Source organism: Boleophthalmus pectinirostris, unplaced genomic scaffold (genome assembly GCF_026225935.1).
Source record: "Boleophthalmus pectinirostris isolate CB_2022bp ecotype Guang Dong unplaced genomic scaffold, ASM2622593v1 HiC_scaffold_6, whole genome shotgun sequence".
NCBI lineage: Eukaryota > Metazoa > Chordata > Actinopteri > Gobiiformes > Gobiidae > Boleophthalmus > Boleophthalmus pectinirostris.
Genome location: NW_026571447.1, coordinates 12,095,172 through 12,117,458, shown reverse-complemented (window position 1 = coordinate 12,117,458; position 22,287 = coordinate 12,095,172). Strand labels below are relative to the sequence as shown.

Genomic DNA, 22,287 nt, shown 5'->3' with positions numbered 1-22,287 from the left:
TTTAATGAGAGTTCACATGGTGGGAACACATCAGAGAGGTGCCCATAAGAAATGCCTCTGGACAGCACCAGATAAAGGCCCTATAGGAGCAGATTTTTGTGAGGGAATCCCTGTTACCCTGAGTTTCACATCCAGGCTGGTATATGAGAGGGTAGGAGCAGAGAAGATAGTTTGCATATCAACTTTGAAAGATGAAAGACGTCTCCTAAAATGTATGTTATAAAAATCCCCAAACTGCTGTGTATTTTTAGCCAGGCTGGCGCCACCTAGTGCCTCCACTCAATTTCATTTCTCTCCAGCAACTAGGTCAGGAATCAAAATACACTAGATGGTTCGCAAAAACCTCGGAAGTGCAAGTTTGGGCACCAGCCAATCAGCGAAGAGCCATATATTCAGTGTTGTCAATCATTCCCGAGATCGAAGATTTATAGCCGGAATAAAGATCATAAAGAGAATGTTCGGTGAATTTTATCAAGGGGAAAGACCTTATTGCTCTTCTACCTATGGGATTTGGGAAAAGTTTAATATACCAGTTCGCCCCGCTTGGTTAAATGATAAAAAGTACCCGTCTACCATCGAGCGTATGAATCCTAACACTGCAAGGTCAGACAGTTTCTACGAAGTGAAACCGGCTGATGAGTCAGGCTAGTGTATTTTAATTTCTATTCTAAAAAGGAGGTCATCGCTGCAGTCCATTGATGCTTAAACATGTCTTACACTGTTTTGTGTGATAAATACCCACTGTTAGCATTGTCGTTATGCTATTCATATTAAAACTAAAAGTAAACAACATGATATAAGACGCCCTGGAGGATTTAGCAGCCCACTGTCGTCTATGCAATTGTTTGAGCTGCATTAGCTCAGCCCTCAGCTCATATCACATCAGATTAACTTCACACTGTGGTTTACTCAGGTGTCTCTTTCAGAGCATTCTCACTGAGCGTTATTGTCATTATGCAAGATGTGCCCAAAAGATAGGCTATTTCTTTATCAATATACAGTTCAAGTTCCATAGGTCCTTTTTGTTGCTTGAAAACTACCAGCTAAAAAGGTAAATATTGAGTCATGAACTTTTCCAGGTCAATGCACTCGTTATCAGCCATATACCTTCGTCATTTTGCAGTAAGCCATGCGAGTCAGTTGATTACAGCTAGAATAAATATATGAATGTACAATCGCTGCTAGCCTTATCAGTTAATGGCTGCTGCTGCAGAGAAGATAACGCCCCAACATAAAGTAGCCGAGTTTAACTCCTGAAGATGAAAAGAACTGTTTAAATTGTGAGACTAAAGCATTTGTTGCATATAATTCACTTGAGTTTGCACATACTACGTTACTAAGATGTCAAAATCTTCAGTTTACAGCCCCAATCAGTTATTATAATACTGTTAAAATATGAACTGCAATAAATAAATAACAGAATGCAACACTTCTTTCATTGTAAGTATTTTTTGAGCAATAAAACCACCTGTAATTGAATAAATGTGAAGTAGAGCTGTGGAACATTCCAAGCAGAGAAACGGTGACGGACCTTCAACCAAAAAGTTACACACTGCACCTTGAAGTAGATAGTTTGTGTCATTAATGCAAAGAAAAAGCCCCCACAATAATTATTGACACCCAAAATAATTGTTCCATCTGTCATGTATTGAACGATAAGTCAATATAGTAATTATCGTGACAGACCTAGCTCCAATGCATGGCTGCTCCTGCTTCTGTCCCTTGTTTTGAATGACAAAGGAGATACCAGCAATGATTTAGGAGCCTATCTTGTCTGTTTTACTGTTTCAAGCAGAGGTCCTGTTCAAACTGAGGCCTCTAAAGTTGTTGTAAGCCTTATTTAGCTTAGAACTGTATATCAAGTTGCTAATAGTGCTTCTGGCTGTGAGATTTACAATTGTCTGTCTGGCTTTTTCTTTGTGTCCTCTGGCTCGGTAACATTTATTGTCACCACGTTGTTATTTATACCTTTCCCTCCCTTGACTAATTGGAGCCAGCAGCCACACCAAGCTTTATCTGGCCACTTGGAGAAAGGCTATTGTTCTGGTTCATTAATAATGCAAAGAAAAGCTGGTGTCTCTCTTTGTTTAAAGCGCTGGGGGTGACGCCTTCTTCTGCGTCTGTCCCTAAACCACTGGTGGAAGAAGTATTCAAATTTGTTTCTTAAGTAAAAGTAGAGATGTTGGAGTAAATAAAAATACTCAAGTAAAAGTAAAATTATCACTCTCTACTCTTAAGTACCTGTTTAAAAATGTACTTAAAGGTGAAACTTTTCTGGTAGAGGGTCCACCAATTCAACTCCATGTTGTTGTTTTTTTCCTGAAATGATCTATAGTATGGCATTTCATTTAACTATCTCCATGGGGACATACAGATCACATCCCATTATTGTTAAGTGACATACTGTTGAACATCCCATGCAAAGCAATAACATCACGACAAGCAAGGCAAACAGATGGTGCACCCTCCACCAGAAAAGTTTATTTTTAAAGAATAAAAGTAGGGGTGTAATGATATCCAAGTCTCACGATACGATATCGTCACGGTACGAACCTCAAGGTATGATATTTATTGCGATATCGTGGGAAAGCTCATCATACGGTGGGAAGGCTCATGATTAAGGATGTAGCAATATCCAAATTTCTCGGTACAATATTTTCACGATATACATCTCACGGTACGATATTTATTGCGATATTTTGTGGAAGCAAACAAAAATATGAATATGCTACTTTTTCCTTCTTAAAATGCCTTGACAAGATTTAATCCAAAGAACTAAGTGCTTAGAACTGTTATTTCATGTTTTAGTCTGCACGGAAATGGAGCAAAGGATCTTTTTTCTAACTATTGCTGCACCATAACTCTTAATTTATTATTGTAATGGTCCACGATATTATTGTGAGAACTTTGATGATACGATATCACGATATTTCGGTAATAAAAAATAAAAGTATTTAGCGCAGATGTTTGTATCTAATAAAGCTTCAGTGTAGTGTTTTTGATTAAGACCAGAAACAACTGAAACGATCATTCTTTTCAGTCTCTTTGTATAATTTTGTTTGCTCAAACTTTGAATGTGTTCACAATAAACCCCCAGCCTTTTCAGCAGGACTCACACTTTAATAAAAATACTTTTACTTTTCAGTCATGTTAAAAAATGTAGTGGAGTAGAAAGTACAGATACCCTCTCTCTATGTAGTGAAGTAAAAGTAAAAAGTATCCATAAATTATCCTTAAGTACAGTACTTTTACTTTTAAGTACTACTTTTACTTTGTTACCTTCTGTCACTCCCTTTAACAGACTTTTCATAGTAGTAAATCCACAATACTTGTTAATGTCTAAACCAGTTATGAATACAAACTCATTTAGCACTGAAGCTAATTGAAGCTAAAGTGTGCACATGCTTTGTTTTCATCGCAGCTACCATTTAAACATTCACACGTCAAGACATTAGCAATTAGTCTCTGCCACTGCTAATAGCGACACCAGATGTTAGCTTAAAGAACATTAGCGATCTGTGGGGACAAAGGGACAGAGGGAAGACATATGAAAAAGTGGCCAGTTGGTTCCTTGTCTGTAGCAGATGCTTTTTGTGCGAAGATTGATTTGACAGGTAAGTGTGCTGAATGCATTCCAAATAGCTTCAAAGGTGGTTCTGGAGAATTTATCAACTTCTTATCTATTTAACCCAGTACATAATTCAGCCTGGATTTCCTTTAACCTTCAGAAGCTAGTCCAGATGTTTTCTTCTTTAGATATGCCCTTCAAGATTTGATGATAAACTGGGTTTGCTTGGCATGAACAATCACCTCCTATAGTTGGGTAGAACTGGGAATCGCAGGGTCCCTCAAGATTCGATGTGATACACGATACATGGCTCACAATACGAAATAATCACGATATGGCTATAAATGTGATAATCGATTTGTTGCACATGATACTGTATGTAATATTGCTGTTTTTAAAGAACCAATTACATTTTAGCTTCAATATTTCTTTATTAAACCACTATTTGTGCAATGTTAATATGAACCACATCTATTTTAATGATCAAAACAGAGAATATGTCAAGTGTATTGTATAACCACTAAATAAGCAAAAAAAATTGTAGTGTGGTCACAAAAAAATAAAAAAAAAAAACCAAAAAACTTGATAAATACGCAATATATCGATAAAGCAGCACTGATAACTATACTGTATCACATATCTTTTTTGTTGGACATTTTGTGTAGCTGTTGTCTGGAAAACAGTTGGAAAATCCTATGGCCTATTTACTGCAAGTTCTACAACCTGCTTTCAGATACACAAAAACATTCAATAAATGTGCTATATATATATATATATATATATATATATATATATATATATATATATATATATATATATATATATATATATATATATATATATGAAAACATGAACATTTTAATCCTCAAAACAGTGAAAATGTGTCGCATAAACAAGTTTCTTTCCACAAAACAAACAACAAAACTGTAGCTGTAACAAAATAATTTATTAAAATATATCAAAAAATACTCTTGGTGATATATTGATACAGCAGCCCACAATATCAGTACTGTATCATCACTCATTAAACGATACAATATATTGATATTTTGATATTTTTGCACACCCCTATAGTTGGACATTTTGTTTAGCTGTTTTCTGAAGCAGAGTTAGAAAATCTGACCTATTTACTTACTATTTACAAGTTCTACAACCTACTTCCAGGTACATAAAAAACTCAAAAATGCGCTATATATATCAATACAGCAGCCCCAATAATGATGTTGTATCACCAAATTTAGTATCACAATATATCAGTGTTTCGATATTTTCTGCTCCGTTTATTGCAAGTTCTACAACCTACTTCCAGATCCAAAAAACACTCATAACACATAAATACTCTCTCTATATATTATATTGATACAGCAGCCCTGATAACTCTACTGTATGACCAAATTTAGTATAGCAATATATTGGTATTTCACCCCTATAGTTGGATATATTGTGCAGCTGTTTTCTGGAACACAGTTAGAAAATCTGGTCTATTTATTGCAACTTATAAACCTACTTCCAGGGCGGTCAGACACAAGTAGCCCAAACAATGTTGTTTGATGAAAAGCCTGTAGTCTTTCCCTTTGACAGTTCTGTGTCAGGGTAAATCCAGTGTCTTGATGTAGCATGACCAAACATCTGGTTCCTCTCTGAGTTCATGGGGGTGCGTGGCTAAGCGTCCCCTGCAGGCCGGCTCTTCCGCTTCAGAAGGAGGACACAGACATGGAAGCAACATGGAGCGTTACAGAAAACAGATCTGGGAGATGTTAGAGACAGGGTCATACACTCAGACCACTGCTGTGAATAGTGATATAAATCTTGTTCAAAATCTAGTAAGTATGACTTGAATGATATCTGCTTACATGTGAGTGATGTAAGGGCTTGTAGTAAATTTAATGCAGAATCAGCACTCCCATTCAGTGATGTCTGAACCTGCTTGTCCGTTTGCACCTGTCAGACTTAATAAATAATTAAATATATGCACCATCTTCAGTTCTTTTAATGTGTCTTCCACCAACGGCGTCAGCACCACTTCCAAATAAGGTGAATCTGTGTATCATTCATTCATTCGTTTTTCAAAATAAAACCAAAAATAATAAAATGAGAAAACAGCTATTTTCATATATATATTCCAGTTTACTGAACTTGCTTAAGGGTCAAAATTGGATAAAACGGGAAATGTCCGATATCCGTTTTTTTTTCCATTATTAATTTAAACACAAAATTGAAAACTGAAAAAATCGTTTTGGCGACAAATCATAAAGAAAATTGTTGTTTTTTTGTTTTTTTATTGTTGGTTTTATTTTGAAAAATGAATGAACGATATGCAGGTGCCATTTTCTGCAATAATCCAGGTTTTTCAGTTCTGATATTGTAATTCGTAATTCGAAATATCGTAAGTAATTGCCGATATCTGATGAGAACAGATACCAGTGTAGGGACTGATTATTTTTTCTCTCAGAATACAGTTAACTTATTACAAAATTGATCTGAGTGTGTTATGTAACTCTTAAGTGTCCTGCAAGTAACCCCTAAATAGCTTTGTATGAATTAAAGTGAGAAGTCCTGGGCTTACACTGAGTCCAACTGATACCAGATTTTTCCAGGATTGGCACAAATATTCCATGCCAGTGTCAGTACTGGTGCATCTCTAATATTTTATTTATATACTGACTGGAAGCTAAAGTGTTCTGATGTTTTTTTAAGAACCACAAGTGACAAATTGCTTACATGAGCTTTACTACAAGATTACACACTACACCAACTTTATCTATAGAACAGAGTGAAGTTGGGGAGGGGGGGGGTCAATGCTTTGGGCGTATACAGGAAGACAGCCAAATGAAAGGGTGAAGAGCCCCTGTGGCAGATAGAGCAGATCAAATGTGGGAAGGAGAGAGAGAGAGCAGGACTGAAATGAAAGGGGCACTAGTTACAAGGGGAGGCGGAGATCAGAAACAAGAGCACTGGGGAAGGCTTTGGGTTAATGATGGCCTGCAGTGAAGTCACCTATCACTAGAGAGGCCCTGCTCTTCACATCACAGGGCAAGGTGCTAACATAATAATATGGCTCATTATTGTCAATGGACCTCACGGTGACCATTGTTCTCTTTGCTAATTTTGAGTCAGTGGAAGGCTGTCGAAAGGTTATGTCAGGATAAACCAAAAGAAATCAGATGTCCAAGGAAAAAAAAAACAAACATTAAATTTTTTGCTAAATCAATATCTCTCAAGTTGTATTACCTAAAGATTGTAATAACCTATTAGAAACTCTTACAATAACGAACAATAATGAAATACTGCACCAATACTGAAAATTTTGCCAGATCAGAGAGATCGGCTTCCTAATATCGGTTCATTCCTGGTTGGACATATAAATTGATGTGGTCATAGTTGGTCCAGAAAGTCTCATATGTTTGATTTTTTATTCTTACAAAGTTGTTCTCTAGTTACTTGAGAGATAAAAATCACATAACACATTTGAATCATTCTGTCTTGTTTTATTTTATTTTTGTTTTATGGAAATAAATGCTGTTTTCAGCCTGTGAACCTGTATCGGTTGATACTGGCAGATCCTTAAACTATAATATTGGAATCGAAACTGAAAAATCTAGATTTGTAGTAGTACTAGTGCCTCTGCTCAATTTCATTTCTCTCCAATGACAAGGTCAGGAATCTCAATAGACTAGACAGTTCACAAAAACCCTGGAAGTGCGAGCTCGGGCACCAGCCAATCAGCGAAGAGTCATACATTCTGTGTTGGCAATAAATCCCGAGATTGAGGATTTAAAGAGAATGTTCAGTGAATTTTATCAAGGGGAAAGACGTTATTGCCCTTCTTCCCGCAGGATTTGAGAAAAGCTTAATATAGCAGTTAGCCCCGTTAGCAGTGCATTACATACACCATGACCAAATAGCAGTGATTGGTTAAATTAAAAAAATTACCTGCCTACTGTTCAGCGAACAAATTCTAACGCTGTGAGGTCAGACGGTTTCCACGAAGTGAAACCAGCTGATGAATCAGGCTACTACATTGGTGCATCCCTAGGAGAAAGAATGGTACATGGTAAGTAGGCCACAGATGGATATTCCAGGCAAGTGTATGGATTTCCAGGTTAGCTGTGAGGTCATTGGGGATTAGTTTATACTGTACCCTTTGATATTGGCTTTATCGTCTTTGTACCAATATGCATATTCAGACATTACCCTCGTCCGCTTCAGTGCAACGCCAAACGTCAGGATTAGTGACTTTGTTTAGGCTCCTGTGGCGGTAATCCTTTAACGCTTCAATAGCATTAGCCAGCCACCGCTACGGCTACACTTCCAAATCACATTGAGAACAGACTGCTCCGGAAGAGAGGTGTCTAATAAATTTCTCATCTGCCACAGCCTTAACCTTCGTTTTCTGTCCATTTTTCTCCTTTGATGACCGCTTCAGTGTGTGGCCCCCCCTACACCTGTTGGGAGACGTTTTCCCAGAACTCTTCCACAACAATGGTTGGCTTTCCTGGTCCTTTACGGCCTGACATCTGGAAAAATGTGTTGGCAGACTGTTGCCCCCAACTGCTTTTCTTAGTAAAGTTATAGCGGTGTCCCATTTGACTGATGTTCCCAGTGAGCATTAACGAAGGTCGAGTTACGTAAAGTCACACCTACAAACGTGCTGAGCTGTAAGTTAGATAATAGGCTGAATATGAACCACTTCAGTTTAAGTCTTGAATTGTATGGCAGTTTCTATTGCTTGACATTAATGGTGCTGTAGCTGAAATTTACTGCCTTAAAACTAGTTAATTTCAATGTTTTTAATGGTCTAAAATTATTCCCCACTTACCTTATGTATTCGGAGCAACCTTTTTATTCACTATGATGAGTTTGTGTATTTTTTATAGTAAAGCAAATAACAACTACCATGCTAATGCGCACTTCTTGATAATTGGACAATAAGATGGATGCAGATAGTTCACAGCAGATGTATTTTGACCTCAAGAGCTGCTTATACAATATATCTGGGATACATTGGGAAACAAAATTGGGATCCTTTATTAAGCCTCAAGCTCAGCTCATTGCCACTATAACTTTATTTAAGAAAGCACAGCATATATTGTCTATACTTGGAAATCTATTCTAAAGATCAACAATCAAATCATATAACACAAGAAATCGCTCTTTAGCTTTATATGCTTGCGTTGGTTCTTTTACATAGTACATTTTGTCTTGCAAGATGATAGACTGTAGATCCGTTTTCCTGCCGAAGGTGGCTGGCTCATTGTTCCACCTTATTCAACGGAAAGGCTAAAATAGGCTTGACAATAGGAGCAGTGTGCCCGGAGGAAGGCTCAACCCACAATGTGACACCCTCCTGCTGCACGGAAGCCTTTATTTCTCCCTTGTCTCGCTTCATACAATTTAAATAGAGTTACATAAAAATTTGGCGCCACTTATACCCCTGAGTTTTACCTTCTCTTTGTACACAAGGCACGTAGGCTATAAAATGATAACACATTCTGAACCATGATAGAGAAAATGTGCATTAAATGATAATATTAAAGCCACTGACACAATTACCCCAGTAAATAGACTGTATCATTAAAGGTGCACTGCGCAACTTTTTGTTTGTGAGTCCATCACCTGCTTGTTTCTATGGATATGTCATCGCTTTGCCTGGAATGTTCCACAGTATGAAATTAAACAGCTCTACCTTACATTTATTCAATTACGGGTGGTTTTACAGCTCAAAAATACATAGAAAAACAAGCATTCTGACTGTGAGCGGGGCTGCCTTTCCACAGATCTGACCTGCAACTTGGTCTGGTTTGGACTCCATGACGATAGATAGAAACATTTCACCAACCCTCCACCAGAAAAGTTACACAATGCACCTTTAAAAAGCATGAGCTGCAACAAATTCATAACAGAATGTACCATAATTAAGAATAGATATTGTTAACACGACTTGAAGCTCACAAGAGTCATTTTTGTGTAATATTGGACCTTGGAAAGTATTTTGATGTCAACATGCCCTCAGTTCATTGTGATACAGATATATTTGAGTCAGTTTTGCATCTAATCTAATTCTGAATGCTTCAAAGTTATCATAGCCTTTTTAGATACGGTTTCGATTACAGTTATTTTGCAGTAGTAAAGGTTAGACCTTGGCCTTGAAAAGATATCAAAAAGACAATGCTATCATATTTTTGTCAATTATCTTTACATGTGCTGTTTTATTACATTTCCTAAGCATCGTGACAGGCTTATAGGCACGTACCTGTCTCTATGGTTTATATAAAAAGCTCCAGATAACGTAAAGCCATGGGAATCTGCTGCCTAGTCGTGCATAGAGTTGGTTTTTCATTTACAGGGAAGCCTCTTATTGCCTCTTGCTGACACATGGACATGCTCACAGGCTTAGCTTCTAAATAGAGCCGGAATATACAGTACGGTTCGCACATGTGTAATGTAGTCACACATAGACACATGAGTAGGCAAAGAGGCTGGTGGGATGTTTTCAAACTATAAATACTGCCTTGGTTGAGCTGGTCCCGATACAGGCTTCCACCCCCGCTTTCTCTTCTTAAAATGTTGTGTCGCGTAGATGTATTTAACATATGGTCTACTTCAGAACATCATAAATAAGAAATATAAGAAGAGCTAAGTACACCATGGTATGTTAAGTCTTTATTAAAGGGCCTGTATATTCTGATGTTATAATGTTATTTCCCCATCAAAAACATACCTGGACATGTGTTTGTTTGTTTTTTTCAGTCACATGTCTGTTCAATAGGGATGAAACAATAACCAAAATATTGTGATATCGTATCGTCAAAGTTCTCACAGTAATATCGTGGACCATCACAATATCTCAAATTACAAGTCTCTTTGCTTAAATTAAGAGTTATGGTGCAGCAATAGCTAAAAAAAGACAGAGGGAACTACAAAGACCATGATCCTTTGCTCCATTTCAGTGTAGACTACATGACGAAATAACAATTGGATTAAGTCTTGTGAAGACATTTTAAGAGGAAAAAGTAGCATATTAACAGTTTTAGCTGTTTAGCCTCCACAAAATATCGCAATAAATATCGTACCCTGAGATGTATGTCGTGAAGATATCGTACCGAGAGATTTGGATATTGTTATATCCCTAATCATGAGCCTCCCCACCATATTGTGATCTTTCCCATGATATCGCAATAAATATCGTACCGTGAGGTTTATACCGTGACAATATGGTATCGTGACACTTGGATATCATTACACCCATACTGTTCAACACATAAACCTAAATATGCTATTTAGGAAAGTTATTCTCTCAGATTCACTCTGTTCCACCTTGTGATATCATATGGTAATACAGGAAGTGCTGTGTTGTGTTTTTAAACTCCATATACCTACACCTTCTCTGTAGAATCATTTAGATTATTCCAGGCCTGGAATGGCCAATCTCTACAGAACTAATAGTAAAAGGTAGCTGTTCACTTGAAAATTCTCACTTTGTGACATCACTAGGTGGAACAGAGCATTTGGAGCTTTGGAGATGTAGACAGATTAATCATAAACATATGAATGAACGGATGAATGAAACAAAACACAACTCTAGGTATGTTTTTGATGAGCTAACAACATTATAACATGACTTAAAGCTCACAAGAGTCAATTTTGCGTAATATAGGACCTTTAGGTATTTTGACATCAACATGCCCTTGGTTCTTTGTGATACAGATATGTTTGCATCAGTTTTCCATCTAATCTAAGTCTGCGTGTTTTAATGTTGTCAGAGACTTTTAGATAGGGTTGTGCTTACATCTATTTTGCAGTAGTGCAAGTTTAGACAATATCTTTAAAAAGATAGACAATGCCATCATCTTTTTGTTAATTATATTTATATACAGTTTTATGGCATTTCCTGGGCTGTAGCCATGCAAGAAGATTTGCACCTTTTCTTGTTTTTTATTCCAAAAATAGCTTTAAAGACAGTTGTTACTGCATTCAACAAGAATGTTTTGCCGAAATAGTCACGACTGAAAATAGATGCCACTAATCTCTCTAAATATAGCCTGTACTGTTGTTGACCTGACTTTACCATTTCCTCATCGCTAACTAGCATCTCTGCTAATGCACAATGTATTTATTATGTATATGGAGCTAAGACTCATTAAATGCTTATTCATGTTAGGCTTACCATTGCTTCACTGCTCCAGACCGGGCAACTCCCTCAAGCTTTAAATAAATATAATGTGAGCTGAGCTTTAGAGAGCACTGTTCTTCTGCCATCTGCTCTCTGTATTCTGCTCATGAGATCTGCCCCTCCAACTAAACCTTCTTTCTCTTTTTGTTTCTCTCTCCAGGTGAGGTGAGGACAAGGACACGATCTACGTCTGGCCATCTGTCCTTCAGCGGATCAAGTGCCCTGGAGCCGGCCACCCTCAAGTCCGCTCAACCACGACGGCGTCAAACAAAAACCCCAGTGAAAGGCAAATATTTGAAGCCATTATATCTCATTTTTGAGGAGAAGTTGTCGCCACAAAACCAACACTGACGGGTGCTGTTGGGGGAGGAAAAGTAGCCCATTCAAAGAGTACCCTGCTTGCTATTTTGGAAGCTCTGTGGGCTAGGAGCATCTCATTTGGGAGAGCTCTTGGCTGACAAAAAAAAGGACTTCCCTGTGCCCTCCCTGCTTAGTCAAATGCTTGTCTAAATACTGGATAGAGATATCAATTTGACTGCAGACTTGGTTTGCCCAACAAAGACGCTGCAGCTATCTTGGGAGGTTTTTACAACAAGCTGTCTGCCTGTGGCCTCCTGAATTGCTACCTATCCATTACTCCTTGAGAATGATCTGTGAGAACATGCAATGAGCGGCTGGAGTTAACTACATTTTTGTGTTTTGAAGTGGACCAAGTACGGTGTCTTGGGGGACGCCCGAAACAGCTTATCATCTCTGAGCTTGAGCCCTTTCCTGGTTTGTAGATCAACATGAAACCGCTAACACCAATCGGCTCCCCCTCCCCTCTGAGGCTCCTCAACAAGGGCCCCGACTATCTGCGCAGACAGATAGACGGAGGTAGCCACGGGCGAACCATCAGCGCCGTGGAGAGGCTGGAGGCGGACAAAGCTAAATATGTCAAGAGCCAGCAGGTAATCAACACCAAACAGGAGCCCGCGCTGGTCCCATGTGCCACCCCACCACCCCGACGAGCTGGGGTTACCGCTGGCAACATAACACCTCACCTCCCCCCACGCCATTCCTCAAACACAGCCTTCTCCACACTGTCAGACTCTGTCACCTCCAGAGATGAAAACGAAAATGATGACTCCAGAAAAGAGAACAAACGGACATTGGTTGATGTTGAGGCGAATAACAGAAGCAATGTGAACAATGTTTTGCCCCCAAGCCCCAGAACGCCTGCCATTCACAGCCTGGTGGCCCCACATAGTGCACCTGTGCTTAGAAGAAGTTCTGGCAAACGTATGCTAAGGCCAGACTCACTTCTCATCTACCGGCAGAAGAAAGAGTGCAAAAGTCCAACTAGTTCTAGTCCAGGAGAGAACAATAACTCTGAAATCAGGGGTTACAGCTTTGTACGACGCCTTTTCCAAGGATCTATGAGGGAGAAAAGTAGTGGCGGAGACAGTAGAATCCAAAAAATGGTGATCGGGGAGGAGAGGGCTCCTTCACGAGATGGAGATTCACGCATGTCATGGACCAATGAGAAAGATACTGTAGATAGTGGACCAGAAAGTAGAAGGTCAAGCAAAATGGACCACGATCGGTCTCCTGGGTCACTGTCAAGCCCAGGTTTCAGCACATTCAAAAAGACTGAAGATACAAATGGTACCAATGATAACATCACTAATGGCAACCACTCGAGTAACCAAGATGAGAACGATCCTTGGAAAAGAGCCTCTCCACCAGTGCACAGGCGGCAGCTGGGAGAACTGCGACGTTCTAAATCGGACCTACAGATCCGCAGCTCTGTGGCGCTGTCAGAGCAGGAGCTTTTCTTCGCCTTCTGTGGCCTGGACATGGACATGATCGAGTGTTTGGGACGAGAGAACTTCCTGTCTGGTGCCAGTTCCATAGACACTCTGTCACTGGCCCTGCGCAGCGTGGTGGAGGGTTGTGGTGGCTCTGAGCCCAGCGAGTTCTCCCGTCACTCAGGAGATGGACTATTTGAGGAGGAGCTGGTGGAGACACTTCCAACTGGAGTGTCTATCATCGAGAGAAACGCCAGAGTCATTAAGTGGCTTTATGGATGTAAGAATGCTGCTCGTGAGGGACCCAAAGAGTCAACTGTTTAATGTTGTCAGGGAGTGCATAGTTGGCACAAATGAAAAGCAAGAATCATCTCAGACTGTTTCCCGACAATATATGGACTTTATTTGTAATACAGAAATGCAAATGTATTGTATATTGTCATGATGGTTAAACTTGCATCAACAATTTGCACTCCTTGGTACATGGTTACCTTTATCCACTTGCCCTTTTTAAATCCAAAGAGACTTCAGTTTAAGAGTGATGACTGCGAGCAGTTATCTCCTGTCATGTTGATATATTGTATTTATAAATCCTATGGAAGTATTGTGTGGGTGTAGAGAGGACACATTTGAAAACCAGCAAAGTGTGGTGTATGTATATTGGTTAGACTGCTGTTTTGTCTGATAGTGACTGAACCACTTTCATAATTAACATAGAAGCAGCTCTTCTGAACCTCACAAAGGCACATATTAGTATTTCTTTGTCATGACGCAGTCAACACACATCAGTGTCCCTGACAACTCTTTGAGAAAATGACTAATCTGAAATGGAAAACCACTAAGCTATGTCTTGTCAAACTGGAAACAGTTGTGTGTGAGTGAAGTGAACCGTGAGTACCTCATTTGGAACTGTCCCAGTTTAGCATGTATGTTACTTTTTTTACTCTTTAAACGCAGGCGTTGGAACAAACATGCAAAGCACCCCTGTGGGGCTGTTAATGCACTGAACTGGACAGAGGAAATGAAACTAGGCTTATAGATTTAACTCCACAGAGATTCATCTCATAATGTTACCACTGATGCAGGATGTACACAGAGCCATGCGAGGCCAGTATCCCAATGAACATTAGCATCTCTTTTTCATGTATTTAAATGGGTTAAATCTGTAAGTAAACACCACTCTTGAGTTATTGATTATCACAGCTAATACTTTAGCCACAACATATTAAACATTCTCTGTCTGTGTGGTCAAATGTGTGCAGAAAAAACAGACCAAAACACAAGAGTACACATAAATCCCTGTGCCTGGTGCTTTCATATCTGTGGCTGACGGCTCCCAGCAGTTGCACCTCCCAGTTTGCTCTATCAGCGTGCTTCCCATCAAAACAAGAGGAGTCTGAAGACACTCTCTGCTCTGACACATTCTCCTTCACTTCATCCATCCCAATGATTCTTGTGTTATCTCCTGAAGGGTCATTTCCATTGCTTGGCCTGCCACTGAAATGCGGAGAAGAGCTGCAGAGGTATGAGAGGTCAGACTGGGAGGTGTCTGGGCCACACTATATCTGTACATGGAATAAATGAGCACAATTTATTACAGGCAAATATGTTCCTTTTCTGTATTTATCATGGGCATGGCACACTCCTGGATTCCTTAATGATGGGCTGTTGTTGGGTTTTGTATCCTCCCTTTCTAAACCATTTGGCTGCATGTTTACAAAGTGGCTCTGTGAACCATAAATCTCATTCATATGATACAGTATGTAGTTTTATTCCAAAGAAGTGTATTGTGTACACACCAAATAAACGTATATATATATAAAAACATTTACTTTGTGGCTGTCATTTTTATATATTTGTTGAGTAAAGCTGGGAATCGCAGGGTCCCTCACGGTTTGATAAGCTACACGATACATGGCTCCCGATACAATATCATGATATGGCAATACATGAGATAATCAATATATTGCACATGCTACTGTTTTTAAGAACCAAATACATTTTAGCAACAATATTTCTTTGTTAAACCCTGTAAGCACAAAATGAATATGAATTACATTGATTTTAATCAGTTAATTTGTTAAGGCTATAGCATAAACAAGTTTTCTTCCACCAAATAAGATGCTAAAAGATACCAAAAAATACTTTTGCCGATATATTGATAAAGCAGCCCACAATAACAATAGTTCATTACTAAATTTAGGATCAAATATGTATCCATATTTGGTACTTTTGTACACCCCTATTCTTAAGTTGTGTAAGACAAAGTTTATTTACGTCATAATCTGTACCAATTGCTATACGATTAAGATAACACTGAAACTAGAGCTAATCTCACAGATATCAATGCTTCACTAAGTATGTGTCTCATTTTTCACATTAACTCAAGTGACCCAGTGTTAATCCTCTCAGCATTCTCGGCATGCTCTGCTCTTGAGTGAGTTGCAACAGGTTGTCTTCGGAAACAAATATCGTCTGTGTGACCTGATGCTTTATAATCCATTCTGGGACACCTCACACTCCATTATTGTCTCATAATATGTGATTCAGCTTGCCCAAAACTCAGCCATAACACGGTTCAGTCAGTAAAACAATAAGAATTATCCAAACAAGAATGTGTGACAAATTGGGACAGCATTTGACAAATTTTAATGTTGTGTTGGGAATGTAATAGCGTAACACAATTCTTTCTATTGATACTGCAGGTGTGTTCTACATGGTTACCATGGTGACACAATGCACACATTAGCAAACACAGACAAAACAGATTTAAAATAGTCTGAAAACTCAAGGAAAAATAGACGACAGTGAGTCACACCCTCAGGGAATCAATAATACAGCAAAACCTGAAAACATTTTATGCACATTTTTCAAAAAGGTTGTTGCTGTATGAGAGGGCTTCCCAAACCTTTCTGGGTCAGGACCCCCCAGAGAACCATGGAGCTCAGCACAATTTCCGTGAGTGCTCTATTGTGTCACTGTTATCAATTAGCAGATAAGATAAGATTACATAGTGTCATAATGCTAAAGGCATATTGTGTGTTATGGAACTTTTCTGTAGTGTCCACCACCAGCTTATCTGCAGGGAAAGGTAATCAGTATTCTGCCTGAAATGTTCCACAGTGTGACATTTCTTAATTCGCAGGTGTTTTATTGCTCAAAAAACCTGAACAAACATGCTGTCAAACTGTGACGTAGGTGGACCGTGACTGTGGTTGGGGGTCAGGGAGTAAGATTAAAAACACAGACAAAGACATGAAGAGGTGGTCCACAGTTTACTCTTTTTGGTTTTTAATCATTACAAAAAAAAGAAAAAAAAAAGTGCAAAATGGAGGCAGGCAGTAGTTTCCTCTCCAGCAGCAGAACACAGAATGACATTTGCAGGCGCTTTTTATCTGGTCTGACTGACTGGGTAAAACTACAACAGTTAAAACAGGGATGGTAAAAGAAAAAAAAATTAACATTGACCTAACACTCCATAAAATAAACCCAAAACCATAACTATTAAAACCCCAACTATATACATAAAAACCCTAAAATCACACACCAATTAAACTTTAAAACCCATAAACCAGTAAAACACCTAACCTACTACCCCTGTGTAATATAATATTATTATGCTTGGTCCAGCCTGGAACCTTTAAAGGGAGAGCTCGTTGCCAGGGGACTCTTTTAGGACCTGGAAGAAAAATGAGGTAAGTACAAAGGCTGTGGTTACAACATTCATTAAAAACACAATAAAATACAGTAACACACACATCAGCACTTAAAACATTTCAAAACAGATATATTGCACCACATATATTGTATTAATCCATTTAGGTAACTAGTTAAATAATAATGATTCCTTTTCCTAGGCAATGAATACATTTTTAAAACCAATCATGTGCAATGTCTTTTGTAAAATGTGCAAATCTGTTTAAAGTGCTGTGTGCTTTCAAAAGTGCAGTGGGTAACAAACCAGCCTATTTGTTACACTAACTATGAGCGATGTCCCCTCTTCACAGATGCGGACTGTAACTTTGGCTGAAGGCATCATCTGTTTGTTGCCATGGAGATTATTAGGTTTAATACCTGAATTTCGGACTTCTGATCATCGCACAATGCATACTGGGAAGGGCCCTATGAAAAAGTGAGCATCAAACCGCCATGTTTGATTTCCCAGTAGGATGCGTCTATTGTCAAAGCTGCTCTTTTTGAGTCTTTTGAACCATATCACTTTTGTTTCTGGTTCTGATATTGTCATATTTTAGTTTTGGGATTTGGACATCATAATTGTGTGGTTGTTGGATGTCCTAACAGCAGAAAACAACAAGAATTTGAAAGCTTGCGAACTCCATAAATGCAAAAGGGAATCAGATGTGTGTGACTGCAAACCTCCGTTCAAACTGTTTTCCTTCCCAACAGAATTGAAAAATAGTAAAAGGTGAAGGCGATGGGCAGTACTGATACACAGGAAGGACAAAAAAGGTAACCTTTGACAGCCTAAGAAATCATCCCAAATTTGCAATGAACATTTTGCATGTGGAGCGCCAACAAAGCAAAATTCCGATCCCTTGCTCAACCTTGGTTACAAATTTAAAAAGTTAATGCCAAAGCGAAAGGCACCAGCTGTTCGCCAAGAAACACCTTCCACTGCAAAGCGACCAAGACATGATGTTGCTGTAAAGCCACAAGAACAAGAAAGTGCGAGCTCAGCCTGTTTGTCTTCTGTACCTCTCGCTTAACAAACGGGATTTTACTTTCATGGCGCTTCACATACAAAATATTTGCTGCAAACTCGGGATGATTTAGGCAGCCAAAGGTTACCTTTTTCTTCCTTCCCGTGGATCAATACTGCCCATCGCTTTCGCCTTTCACTATTTATCAATTCCATTGAGAAGGGAAACAATTTGAATGGAGGTTTTCAGTCACACAGATCTGATTCCCTTTAAGCAATTATGGAGTTCGCAATCTTCCGAAGCCTGTTTTCCGCTGTCAGGACATCCAACAACCACACAATTATGATGTCTGAATCTCATAAGTAAAATATGACTAGAATCAGAACCAGAAACAAAAGCGATATGGTTCAGAAGACTTGAAAAGATCAGCTTTGACAATAGACACATCCCAAATCAAACATGACGGTTTAATGCTCACTTTTTCGGAGGATCCTTCCCAGTATGCAGTGTGTGATGACCGGAAGTCCAAAATTCGGGATGCATGTATAGCATCTCCATGGAGACTAGTTAGTGGCAGACTCTCCCCCTCACAATCTACATAGGCCAGTTTTTAAATGATGTCTTCAAAAGTCATATAGTGACCCATATATTTTCTATCTCCCCTGTCCTGTCTTCTCACCCGTGTAACCTGACATCCGCTCTTAAATAATCCCACATCCACCCTGGACTCAGCAGACCCTCCACACTCCCCTTTACTAAAGCTGAAAACACAAAACCTCCTGTGTCTTCTCTCCCTCCCTCAGAGCTCTGACTGGACGACCTGCTGTCACTTCCTGTTTGGGTTCTTCTCTGTGCAGGCCTCAGAGACATATGGCCGACTTTTGGGTTTGGCCCCTTTTTTTCCTCTCCCTGGAAATAAACACACAACAGCTGTCCCAGAACAATCCAGGCTGGACTCATTATTATTATTACAGGCCAGACAAGCTTTGAGGCTGTCTAGTGCTGAGCAGTAGGACTTTTCCGAGCTTATACCTGAGAGAGGTTTTGCAGAATAGTAGACTCAAAGTGGCTGGTTAAACAGTAGGGTGCCACTTTGGTGCTTTGTGTGGTTGGGTGCACTGAAAGGAAACTATAAAGACCCCCTACTTTTGGGTTTCAGCAAATTTACAGTACATTATAGTGAGATACAAGTTACGAGAAGGATTAAATTGGTTTGTATCAGCTTTTAATTGCGTTTTGTACACTTAAAAAATGTATTACTTTATATGTAATGGGGTTAACATATCAAATGCTGTCTTTATGATTCACACAAGGGCAGTGCATGAAATTAATACAAAAATACTACATATATCTCTTTATATAAACTCAAACAAAACTATTTTAATAAAGGGTCCATATTACACTATTTTCTGATTGATGTTACCATGTTGTTTCATTCATACCTTTTAATTTATAACTCCTGCTTATTCAGGCTAAGTACAGGAAGTGTCCCACTGTGTTTTAAACTATACACCTTCATTAGAATCATGTGGATAATTTCAGCCCTGGAATTGTCCATCTCTACAGAACAAAAGGTAAAAGGTAGCTGTCATCTTGAAAACTACTGCTTCATGGCATCACAAGGTAGAACAGAGCATTTTGAGCTTTGGAGATGTAGACAGACTGATAATAAAGGATTACTCAAATGTGTGAATGAAACAAAACACAACTCCAGGTATGCTTTGATGGGGTACCAACATTATAACATGGTGTAAAGCTCACAAGAGTCAATTTTGAGAAATAAAGGACCTTTAATAAATGGGAAAAAAAATAAACTATATGAAATGCTGTCTTTAATAAAATGCATCACGTCATTTGCTCCAGTTACAGATTTGATGTCAATTCAGCATAAAGTAGGCCAGAGAAGTAAATATCAAGCACACACTTTCGGCCCATTTTCCATGATGTTGTTGCTCCATTGATCTGGCCTTCTCACAGTCACTGCAGCTTAAACTTCAGGCCTGAGTTAACTTTGGGCAGGTTCAGTCTTATTTCTGTCATGGAACGAGTTGAGGCTTAAACTGGAGATGGAGCTAGTTTCAGCTCAGGATTTCAGGATAAGCCTGGACTTGTTAAGTGACTTCGATGAAATACCCCCCTAGTACTGAATGTACAATAACAGAGTAGCTCTGTTGATACACGACACTAGGCCCAATTTAATATAAAACACAGGTGCACAGTGTTACTTTCCTGATGGGGGTGTCCACCAATTGTTTGTCTCCATAGTGATGTTATAGCTTTGCCTGAAATGAGAATGACATTGAATAATACCTAGTATATTCTATTAGGTGTTTTCATTGCTCAAAAATATCTTGAAAAATATACATTCTTACTGTGGGCTCATCATTACATGTGACCTGTAACTTAGTTTGTAGCACATTCTGCTTGTGTCCATGGAGAATTACATACTGTGGAACATTTCAGGCAAGCTATAACATCACTGTGGCAGACTCTCCACCCCCAGAAAGTTACATATTTATATACCTACTACTAATCCGGATTAATATTCTGAATTCAAACCATTTAAAACATGCAGGCTCCACTACAAAATGTGATATCTGGACTTGGTTAAAGTGATGCATTTTTATTCAACTTTATGGAACCTTTTAGATTTAATAACGATTTAAAAATTTGAATTCAAACCCTTATCTTAGTCCACAGTGTTTAAATGACTGTATTAGATTATTTTATGACATTTTCAACTCTTTCAAAATTAAGTCTGAAATGCCTGTATTTCAGACATCATTACAGTTTGCCTTGAAATAAGAAGTGATGTGAAGCATGAAACATCTTAAAACAAATACAACAATCTTTCTGGAAATGAGATTAATATCCTGAATTGTAGTAATTTTAACAATATTACTTTTTTTGTGCATGCCACCACATTCACAGCTTTTTTCATCCAAATACCCATTCTTCTAGCTTTAAGTAGTTAAATGTCAAACACTAAATGCTAATGAGCAGTAGCTGAGGGGCTATTGGAAGTATCAAATAAGCAGTGGACAATAAACGTTTGTTCCTGATGAGTTTGTGAGAAAGATAATTAAGTTAAGTGAGGAGAGCGTAGCAGACCCCACAGGCCCACTTTATATTATGAAGCACAAAGATGAGAACCGGGGTATTCAAAAGCATCCTTTATTCTTGGGTAATAATAATGATGAAGTGCGTAGAAGCTCCCGGCTCCTCTGTCACTGAGATAAAGTGTAAAATGGCAGGCTAACGGCGCACTGCAAAAACTGAACTCATCAATTAAAGGTGCATTATATAACTGTTCCTGGTGAAGGCTGCTTGTCTCAGAGAGGAAATGTTGTTGCTTTGCCTGGAATGTTCCACACTGGCATTGTTTTGATTCAGTTAGGTGTAGTTACTGCTAAGAAATACTTTGAAAATACCTAGTGTTTTTAGTGTAGTTATGTATGTGTTGAATGTGGAGAGAGGGGTGGGGGGTGGGAGGGCTTTTGTTTTGTTTTTCTCTATTGTTGTTTTTGTTTCCTTGCTGGAAAAATATGCATCCTTACAGTGACTGGGGTCTTCTCTCCACAGATCTGACCTGTAACTTGGAGATAAGTTTAATGCCATATTGTGGTTTTCATAGAGCACATTTTGAATATCTTGATTTCTTAATCTTGATTTCATTAGTTTCAACTAGGTTAGATTTAGTTTCTTGTTTTTGTTTGGCATTCAAAGTATCTACACTGAAAAAAAATCTTTAATTAGATAGATTAAAGTTAACTGCTGTAACAGTTACCGTATCTTGATTTTACTTTATTGTACATTTTGCTGCTACATTTGGTGTAAGAAAAATATACTTGAAATATACTCCATCGAGATAACGGCTTATTTAAGAAAGTCTGTCTGTGGAGTTTTTTTTTTTTTATTATTCTCCCTTCAAATCTGAACAAAAAATTGAAGCCAGCTGGAAATTTCTTGAAAGTTGAAACTCTAAATAAAAGATAAAACATAATAACTATTTTAAATTCAAGCCACGTTTATTTTCAGTTGATTTTTTGTAATGCACTTATTCTTCTGTCCTTGTCATTGCAGCTGTTCAAAGGC

At 38.6% G+C, this 22,287-nt stretch overlaps 1 protein-coding gene across 1 annotated transcript in view; it reads left to right on the top strand.

Moving 5' to 3' along the window:
• The window catches only part of fam110d (family with sequence similarity 110 member D), a 29,408-nt gene extending 14,073 nt beyond the window's left edge, over positions 1–15,335 (top strand). Inside the window, exon 2 of the mRNA XM_020940339.2 lies at positions 11,902–15,335. Within this exon, the coding sequence (XP_020795998.1) occupies positions 12,530–13,855 (1,326 nt within the window). The 5' untranslated portion in view covers positions 11,902–12,529 and the 3' untranslated portion in view covers positions 13,856–15,335. The remainder of the gene's footprint in view (positions 1–11,901) is intronic.
• The last annotated feature ends 6,952 nt before the right edge of the window (positions 15,336–22,287 follow it).